Source organism: Cannabis sativa, chromosome 2 (genome assembly GCF_029168945.1).
Source record: "Cannabis sativa cultivar Pink pepper isolate KNU-18-1 chromosome 2, ASM2916894v1, whole genome shotgun sequence".
NCBI lineage: Eukaryota > Viridiplantae > Streptophyta > Magnoliopsida > Rosales > Cannabaceae > Cannabis > Cannabis sativa.
The window spans coordinates 41,955,925-41,965,669 of NC_083602.1; the positions used below are offsets into that span (position 1 = coordinate 41,955,925).

The 9,745-nt window shown below is 39.1% G+C and overlaps 1 protein-coding gene across 1 annotated transcript; it reads left to right on the plus strand.

Annotated features, from left to right (window-relative positions):
- The first annotated feature begins 5,892 nt into the window (after window positions 1–5,892).
- Window positions 5,893–7,812, plus strand: LOC133034305 (uncharacterized). The gene is made up of 3 exons (XM_061109362.1): window positions 5,893–6,118; window positions 6,205–6,444; window positions 6,518–7,812. Exons 1-3 carry the CDS (start codon window positions 5,893–5,895, stop codon window positions 7,336–7,338), a joined length of 1,287 nt encoding a protein of 428 aa, XP_060965345.1. The 3' UTR covers window positions 7,339–7,812.
- Window positions 7,813–9,745: the final 1,933 nt, after the last annotated feature.

Genomic DNA, 9,745 nt, shown 5'->3' on the forward strand with positions numbered 1-9,745 from the left:
TGGGCCTTGTGTGAGAGTTGGGAGCCATAGAAGTGGGTACGACATACTGAACCCAGCACCCCCTCACATGAACTACCCCAATTGTGAAGGCCCATTTGCCTGATTTAAATAACTGTACTAGGTTAATTATATTAGTTTGACCTAATAAAATTGAATTAGCAACATAATTAACTTTTAAAATATATGAAAATTTATTTTCATTTTAATATTTGAAAGTTAATTTTAAGAAAAACACTTTTAGTTTAGATATTATTTCTAGACAAACTATTTGTATTTTTCTTGTATTTAATTAAATATAGAATTTTAACTAACTAAGATTCTTTCTGGAGCTTATTTAATTAAATATTCTTATTTAAGTTATAAATTAGTTGTATCAACTGATTTTTCTTAACTAACTTAAATTTGAATATTTGATTTAAATTTTAAATCAAGTTGAGGAATCTTAGGCATTAGTTATTAAAGATTCTTAAGATATTTTTTAAGTTAATATCTTTTCAAATATTAACTTGAAATGGAATATCTTAGATATTTTTTGGTTAATATCTTTTCAAATATTAACTTCAAAAGATATCTTCAAATTAAGTGGTTACAACTTAATTTGTGATATTTAATTAAATCTAGATTTGAAATTATTTAAGTTTTAGATTTTTTCTATATAACTTAAATTAGATATTTTTCAAATTTTGAAAAGATACTTAGTCAAATAAGATATTTTCTAGATAGTAATTTCTAGACTACTTATTATTTCTAATATTTAAATAAGAAAATCATACTTTGTGAAATTAATTATTTAAATAATTAATTTTGGTACAATTTTATTAAGTATATTTTTCCTAGTATTAAATAGAAATTAATAATTAAGCCTTCTCTACACTTAATTATTATTTCTTGAATTTAATACATTTAATTAAGTTGAAAAATCTAAATATCTAAGTTGATTTTCATCATGATACTTAAATATTTATTGATTTTTCATGACACTTAATTAAATAGAAAATTATTTTTAGGTTGAAATTTAATTTATCAACTTAAATTTAAATAATTTTCAATATATATATTTTTCTTTATTTTATTAATCAATTTCGAAATTTGCATTTTAATTATGCAATATTTTCGAATTTTTTATTTTTGAAAAATAGATTGAGTTGTAAATTAATTATTTATTTTAATTAATTCTTGGACCAACTACAATCAATGATTTTTTCATTTAATTGATTAATTTAAATAAATGAATTTAAAATATATATATTATTAGAAATTGAATTAACTAGTCAAAAGAATATCTAGATAGGTGATATTTTTGCTTGAAGTATTTCTTTTCTATTTTTATTATTTTCGAAAATTGTATTTTTATATGCTTTAAATTTTCGAACCCAATAAATATATTCTCAAAGGAAATTTTTAAGTTGCTAATTATTTATTTAATTCAACTTAAATTGATTTCCTTAATATTTATATTTAAGATTATTACTAAGATGGAAATAATTAATTTTATTTCAATCACCATCTAAGTATAATTTTATAAATATTATATTAAATTCTTATTTTGAATTTTAATTCTTAAATAGAATTTAATGAGATTTATTTATTAGAATAATAAAGAAAATACATTTTAAACAATGAGCTTTATTATTATTAAGATATTCGATCTCCATTGTGGGTTTTACACCGCGTTTGTTTTAGTGAGTAATCCTCCCTAATGGAGGAACGTTCATTAGCAATTTCGCACCGTTTAATCTCGCATGATAAGTGGTTTGTAAGTGTTTTATATGGTATAGATCACCCTAATGGTGGCGACCATATTTGACTTGCAAATTGCGAAACAATGGTAGAAGCTCATAAGATAGAATAGCCTTGACTCTCGCCTAAACGGGACAACGCTGGATTCTGATCTTGATCGAATAAAAGGTTGCTAGAATGTTTAACATTTTAGATGAGCTGACAACTCTATTCAATGGATGGTAACTTTGACTCTCGCCTAAACGGGACACTGATATCAGTTTGTTGAAAACCTTGGAAATTATTTAGGATTGAATTTTTAAGTATTATCTCATATCATTCCTACTTGCTATGTGCTTATAATTTCTGAATTGATTTTGTGTATTAAACCATTATTAATTTCTATTTGTTGATTTCTATTATTTTGTAGTATCCTGTTTTGTCAAAATCAATCCCATGTTATCACTGTTGACTGAAAATAAGCTGAATGGATCTAACTTTAATAAATGGAATGAGAACATTAATATTGCTCTCATAGGAGAAAGTGCCTTGTTTGTTTTAACTGAGCCGTCACCTGAAGTGCCTGGGGATAATGCATCCAAAGCTGTGAAAGAAAAGTATGAGCGTTGGCAGAAGGCAAATGACAAAGCTCTATACTTTATGCTTTCTAGCATGGTTGACACCCTCAAAACTCAATTTTCTAAAACTGAGAAGGCTGCTGAAGTTATGACGAAGTCAAATGAGCTATTCGGTAAGGCATCACTTCAGTCACGCTTTGACGCGACTAAGAAGTACATTAACGCACGGATGGAACCTCATCAAAACGTGCGTGATCATGTCCTCCTCATGTCCAGTTATTTCCAAGAAGCCCAGGATCATGGTGCTGAAATGGACAGTGCTACTCAAGTTAGTCTTATCTTGAATAGCCTGACTCCAGCATTTCTACCATATACATCAAATTATGTCATGAATAAGAAGGAAATTGACTTTCATGAATTAGTCAATGACCTTCAAACTTATGAAAATTTGATTGGAGGACCCAAGAAGAAAGGGCGTAAACCTCATAATCCTGGTAATGGTAATGGGACGATAAAACCTGAAGCAAATGTTGCCTCTGCTTCAAAGCCCAAATCGAAGAAGAAGTGGAAGAACACCAAGAAGCGAACAAAAGCCAATAAAAAGGCTGCTCCTTCTGGTGATGCTACACTTAAAGGAAAGTGTTTCTACTGCAATGAGAAAGGTCATTGGAAACTCCAGTGTCCTAAACTTCTTGCAATGAAACAAGGTATTTCCATTAATAAACTTTAAGAGTTTAGTGAATTATTATCCAAATGGATTTATGATTCTGGACTAAACTTTGTGTATTTGTTTTCTTCTTCTTAAAGGCCAATGTTGTCGAGTGAATTTCGCAACACCAAAAAGTATTATTTAATTGATAAAAAAGAGAATTATTTGAGAAATGACAAGTGCGAGTATTCAACCTAAAATGGCGAGTACTCGACTGGGAATGCAAGAACAAACAACAAGGCTGGAAAAAGTAAACAAGACAATGAATTATAGTGGTTCAGTCAGATTTCGTTCTGCTTAGTCCACTGTAGCAAAGGATTCGTAGGTGCATTTTCATGGTGGATCACCCCTTTATATACAAAGTAGGTGTCCAATCGGTTACATGAGGATCACATTCATTCTTAATCAATTATTTACACATTGAATTGCAATAACTAAACTCAAACAACGTTAACATTAATAAATGTGTGACAGTTACTAAATTCATCAACGTATGCGTCTTCCGCATCTGCGAGTTGACCGTTCATGTTCCGTTTGTTGAGCTCGCAGGATCGCCAGTACGTTTGGAACGTCTGCGTCCTTAGGTAATCGCCCTTTGTAGACGTCGCATGTTGGAGCTAGTAAAGTCTGGACATGCGAACTTATATTGGTCTGTCAGGGCTATTGGGTCGTTGGGACCAAACTGCATCATAGGGGGTTGGTCTCTATACTTGTCGCGGAGATATAGAGGGGACACTCGCACATGTTCTGACATATGCGAGTTGGATCTATCCTGCATGATGAGAATTATGGTTATGCGGTGCGACTTAAGTCACACTTACAGTATCTCGCTGTTTTTATCCTGAGCGAGGTCTAAACTTCGAGAAGTCTCTCACGGACATTCAGCCTTCATTGGAAATCTGAATACACGTGTCCTTTAAAGAGGAGTCTGGTCTCGAGTTTCTAGGTGAGAGAAATCTCACTATAACACATGCCCCTAGTTTCGCGACGTGACAAGAGCGGTCACTGAGGGAAACTATTACTCGAGAGATAGGTGAAAGGTTGTCACGAGGAGGTGACCTTTTGGTTGTCCCATCGAGGGTTTCGAAAAATGACGGCTGTAATAATTAATTTTTATTATCTCTAGGATGCCACGTCACAAAACCCTTCAGTTTTCGTGTAGGCGTGGCCATAATTGGCCGTTAGATTAGGCGACCTTAGACATTCTGGCTGCCACGTGTCACAATCCCAATAAATAAGGGATATGGGTATTTAAACGCTTTGATACGAATCAAATTTCCCCATTTTTCCCTCTTCTTAACTTCCCCACAGTTCATACACTTCAGAAAAAAATTCATCCCCAGATTTCCTGCCACTTTCCACAACATTTTCAATCTCAGACGTGATCGAGAGCAATTCGCAGGAATCAAAACTAAAGGTTAGTTTTCTGCATTTTCGTTTTTGTTTTTGGAGAAATTGCGCTTTACTTTCTGGGTTTGGATGTTTTTGAAGGCTTTTTAGGAATGTATGCTAGTGGGTATTTATGTGTTTTGGGTAAATGAAACTGGGTAACATTCATAGTATAGGGCCTGTAAACTGACATAACCGCACACAATTCATAGGCACTGATTCACGTCTCGAATACTCGCGGATATTCGGATGAACAATTTGAATGTTCGCGGGTGTTCAGATGAACAGCTTGAATAATCGCATGTTTCCAAGACTTATTTCTGCTTAACTGTTAGCTAGACCTTTTAGGATCTTTACATGTCGCGGGCTAAGTGGTGAGAGTATTAATTGCCATTCCAAATGGTTGGTGTGTCACAGTATTCTAATGGCCATATATGCGATTATATGCCCCTTGAGATACTGTGATACACCCAGCCATTTGTTGACGTGCGTTAATGCTCGAATGATCGCACTCTTTGGTTGATAGGTAGTCTCGAAACGGTGGGGGTTTCCCAGTAACTTCAGGGTTATGCTCGAAAATGCATACCTCTTGAGTCACTGGGAAACTCCCAGCCGTTTCTGGAGGTATACCGTTTAACCGAGGATGCGTGAATTACTTGCCCAAAGATAGCTATATCTCTTCTCGTATATTGACAGCATGGTCAGTTTTCGCATGGAGGCTGACCTTTCTGTCGAATGCGACTTTATAATCTACTGCGGGTGAGATCACTTACTTTTATTTTTCACACATCCATCACGCTGAAAAGATCTTCTATCTTTCAGATGAGCGATCTATCGGATAGCCAGCAGCTCGGCTCAGGAGGCCGCGCCTTTGACGGAGAGTCGGACCAGGAGAGAGACAGTTTTCTCCCTACGGACATCTCCGAAATGGAGGCTGCAGAAATAGAGTTAGGTCCGATGTCTTCCGTAGACATCGAGAGGATGGTACAGGAGCTCGCTGAACCTGGGACAATCGATATCCGGGACAGCGAGTCCACAGTGTCAGCACGCGACTACCTCATACATACGAGGCATGCTCCCGACATCGAGGTCGAGGAGGTGGAGGAGGAATGGACTACTCCAGTCCGCGAGTCAGGTGGGGAAGAGGAGGAAGCGGAAGGGAGTGGGACGGATTCGGTCGACGACTCCCAATTGAACGAGCCCTTCTCGTGTGAGGATTTAGTCTCGAGGGTTGCCAAATCTGACTTCACCACCTTTGTGAGGTTGAATTTGTTGCGACTTGCGTTTCAACGTCCTAAACCATCTCAGAGAGCGCACCTTCCATTCACCAACCCTGCGATCATCCCTACAGAGGATGTGGTAATCTCAATACCCATCCTTCGATGTGGTGTATCGGTCCCCTTTCATCCCTTCGTCGCAGCCATTCTTAGGCGATATGACGTATCGCCCTTTCAGCTGACACCCAACAGTTATCGCACTGTACTGGCTTTCTATGCGATGTACATGGAGTATGTCCATAGGGCTCCGTCAGTAGAAGAGTTTAGTTACTTCTACGATATAAAGAGCGTGGGCCTCCATAACGGCTTCTATTGCTTTAGCAAATGGGCGACTTCTGAAATAAACGGTGTTGAGGGGATGGTATCGAACATGGGTGACTGGAAGTCGAAGTGGTTTTACGTCTTTAAGGTTCCTGGGATTAGGACTGACTTTAATCGCAAACCGAGTATGTCGCATATTTGTTGACTTAGATATTTTTTACTTTGCTTTCTGAAATTTTTTTTGCTAACTCGCTTTTTGTTGTCATCGCAGATAGACCAGCTCGACCAACTCTTGACGCGACTAGTAAGGAGACAGCTGAAATTATCGGGAGCCTTCCGGTACAAGATCGCGACTGGCGATTATTGTGTACAACTGCAAAGTTGCGGGAACATCAGCTGATTCCCGAGAACGCGAGTCTTCAACGGGAGCCAGTATATAAAGAACCATCTGAGAAGCAGCAAGAGCGAATAGACAAGCGTCTTTCTAAGCAAACTCCTCGACAAATTTCAGGTGACTTATCTTTTTGCTATAAACTGACGGGTAGGATTGTGATTTTTTACTTATCTGTCATTTATGCTTGTAGATATGACTTTTTTGAAGTCTGCCCCTGTCCTGAAGATCAAACAAAAGGGTGGAACAGCGGCGACTTCGCCGGTCGTTGCCCAGAAGAGGAAGAGCGATGTGATGGCTTCGCTTGTCGCAGACTCTTCCAAGAAGTTGGCCAAGACCACTCAGGATAAGGGGAAGAAAGTCGTCATCGACCCTCCAGTTCGTGCTCGCGACTTCCTGGCCATGCAGGAAAAGTTCCTGACTGAGATCCCTTACGAGGATCTCGTTGCTCGATCTACTGAACTGGCCGCGCAATCCATGGCTTTGTCCATAAAAGCCGCGGCTACTCCTTCGAAGGAAGCTGACTCGCTGAAGAGGCAGAACGCCCATTTTCAAGAAAATATAAAGAAGCTGAAGCAGGATGTGGCGAGGATGGAGAAAGAGCTTGAGGAGCTGAACAAGGCCAAGGAGAAAGAGCTCGATGAACTCAGCAGAGCGAAAGAACAGGTGGAGCTCGAGGTCAAGAAGTCGCAGACAACGATCATTGAGATGGCTCGCGACTTGGAGGCTGAGAAAGAGAATGGGAAGAAACAGTACGATCAGGCTGTGTCTAATTATATCTATACCACTCTTTCCAAAGTCCCCGACTTCGACTTCTCGCTTCTTGGAGCTGAAGCTGCTAAGATGGCTGAAGCCTTTCGCGCCATGTCGCCTACCCAGAGTCAAGGTGGGGGAGGCAACCTTCTGGACGAGGTCGAGGGTGTACAGGCTGAAGAAGTCGAGAATGAGGTCGTCAGCAAGGTGGCGGACGAGGCTGCTCCTGATGAGACTACTCCTGCTGCTCCAGACGCTTGATTATCTTCTGATTTATGTTGTTGTTTAATTTCTCTTTCTTTTTTTTTTATATATATGCGGTACATGGGTACTCGCACTTCTGTACTTGGACAAATTTACTTTATCTTTTGGACAAATTTCTATCCTCGCGGGGATAGCTTATACTTTAATATTTACGCAGTACACGGGTACTCGCGATTTTATATATTTTTAACTTTGATTACAGCTCGGTGTAATCGCAATTTTATATACATGTGCGACTTTAATTACAGCTTGGTGTAATAAAGTAGGAAAATTTTCAAAGTTGGTAAACTAAATTTAAATCACTTGAAAAACTTAGCAAGTAATTTTATTCATGCAATCAATAGTACATGCGGGCATATATCCCCCTATACTTAGGATTTTTTGAACAAAAAATATCTAAGTATAAGTACACGAATAAATCGAATAATGCGAATACTACTGATAATAAAATTTCAAGCTCTCGCTATTCCATGCTCGTGGAATCGCGGTTCCATCGAGTGTTGCGAGTCGATAAGTTGCATCACCAATTTGATCTGAGATGACGTATGGTCCTTCCCAATTATCCCCAAAAACTCCATGCGACGGGATTTTGGTGTTTGGCATTACTCTTCTAAGGACCAAGTCTCCTACTCGCAGGGTTTTTATCTTTACTTTGGAGTTAAAGTACCTTGCTGTTCGCTGTTGATAAGCCGCATTTTGTAGTTGCGCTTTATCACGCTTTTCCTCCAAAAGATCAAGGCAGAATAACTGATTCTCGTTGTTCTGCGAGATATTGAAAGTATCCCTGCGTAGGGAACCTGCCCCAACTTCTACTGGCAACATGACCTCGCACCCGTAAGAAAGCGAGAAGGGTGTTTCGCCAGTTGTAGATCGAGGGGTCGTATTATAGGACCATAGGACTTGCGATAATTCATCTGGCCACGCCCCTTTGTGATCTTCTAATTTTCCCTTTATGGTGTGCTTAATTATTTTGTTGACTGCTTCAGTCTGTCCATTACTCTGTGGGTAAGCGACTGCGGAAAAAGCTTTTTTAATCCCCAAATCATCGCATAGCTGTCGCATCTCTTTACAGTCAAATTGTTTTCCATTGTCTGAAATGAGTTTATGCGGAATGCCAAAACGACAAATGATGGAGGTGTAGACGAACTCGCGTAACTTCGTTGCAGTGATGGTTGCGAGTGCTTTTGCTTCAGCCCACTTCGTGAAATAGTCAACCGCGACCACAGCATATTTGACTCCGCCTTTTCCCTTGGGTAACTCGCCAATTAAATCAATTCCCCATATTGCAAAGGGCCAGGGACTCGTGATAGAATGGAGGTTACTCGGGGGCTGGTGTGTGTAAGTGGCTATTCGCTGGCATCTATCACACCTTTTTGCAAATGTGAGGGCATCTTGTCGCAATGTTGGCCAGTAATACCCTTGCCGCATAATTTTTAAGGCAAGGGAATTACCTCCAGTATGATTGCCACAAATTCCCTCGTGCACTTCACGCAGTATGTAACCGCAGTCTTCTCCACTGATACATTTGAGAAGTGGTTGACTAAAACTTCTCGGATACAAACTCTGGTCATATATCACATAACGGGCTGCTCGCTGTCGCAATTTCCTTGCTTCTATTTTATCATCAGGTAGGAGCCCCTTGTCAAGGTATGTGAGGATAGGAGTCATCCAGGTAATCTCCTGAACGTCATCGATCTCCATGATTGTTTCTCGATCTATGGTTGGATGAGCCAATACATCTACCGAAATTACATCGAGTAATTCGGCTTCTCTGGTGGAGGCCAGTCGGGCCAATGCGTCTGCGTGGGCATTTTGAGTACGCGGTACTCGAGACACAACTACATGTTTGAACTTCTGCATTATTTCACGAACGATGGCTAAGTATTTAACCAATCTTCCGCCTCTTGCTAGGTATTCTCCACTCACTTGGCATACCACGATTTGAGAGTCGCTAAAAGCTTGTAGATACTCGACTTTCATCTCGAGAGCCAATTTCAGACCTGCGATTAAAGCCTCATACTCGGCTTCATTGTTAGATGCAGAGAATTCAAAACACAGAGCAGCGTGTACCTTGAAATTATTGGGACTGATTAACAAGATCCCGCTGCCAGAACCTTCGTTATTTGAGGCTCCATCGACATACAATGTCCATACTTCTTTGCTTGCCACGGCAACATCATTTCCACCCTCTACAACTGCCACCTCGGTGCTTGGGAATTCAAGTATAAAATCTGCCAAGGCTTGCCCCTTGATCGCAGTTCTCGGTTTATACCTGATGTCGAACTGACTTAACTCCATCGCCCATTTTAACAATCTCCCCGATGCTTCTGGTTTTGCCAAAACCTGCCTTAAGGGGAAGTTTGTTAAAACTTCAATGCTGTGAGCCTGGAAATAAGGTCGCAAT

Coding starts and splice junctions, on each gene's coding strand:
- LOC133034305 (XM_061109362.1), top strand. CDS start 5,893: ATGTACATGGAGTATGTCCATAGGGCTCCGTCAGTAGAAGAGTTTAGT. Junction 6,119..6,204: donor TGACTTTAATCGCAAACCGA/GTATGTCGCATA, acceptor TTGTCATCGCAG/ATAGACCAGCTCGACCAACT. Junction 6,445..6,517: donor AACTCCTCGACAAATTTCAG/GTGACTTATCTT, acceptor TTATGCTTGTAG/ATATGACTTTTTTGAAGTCT.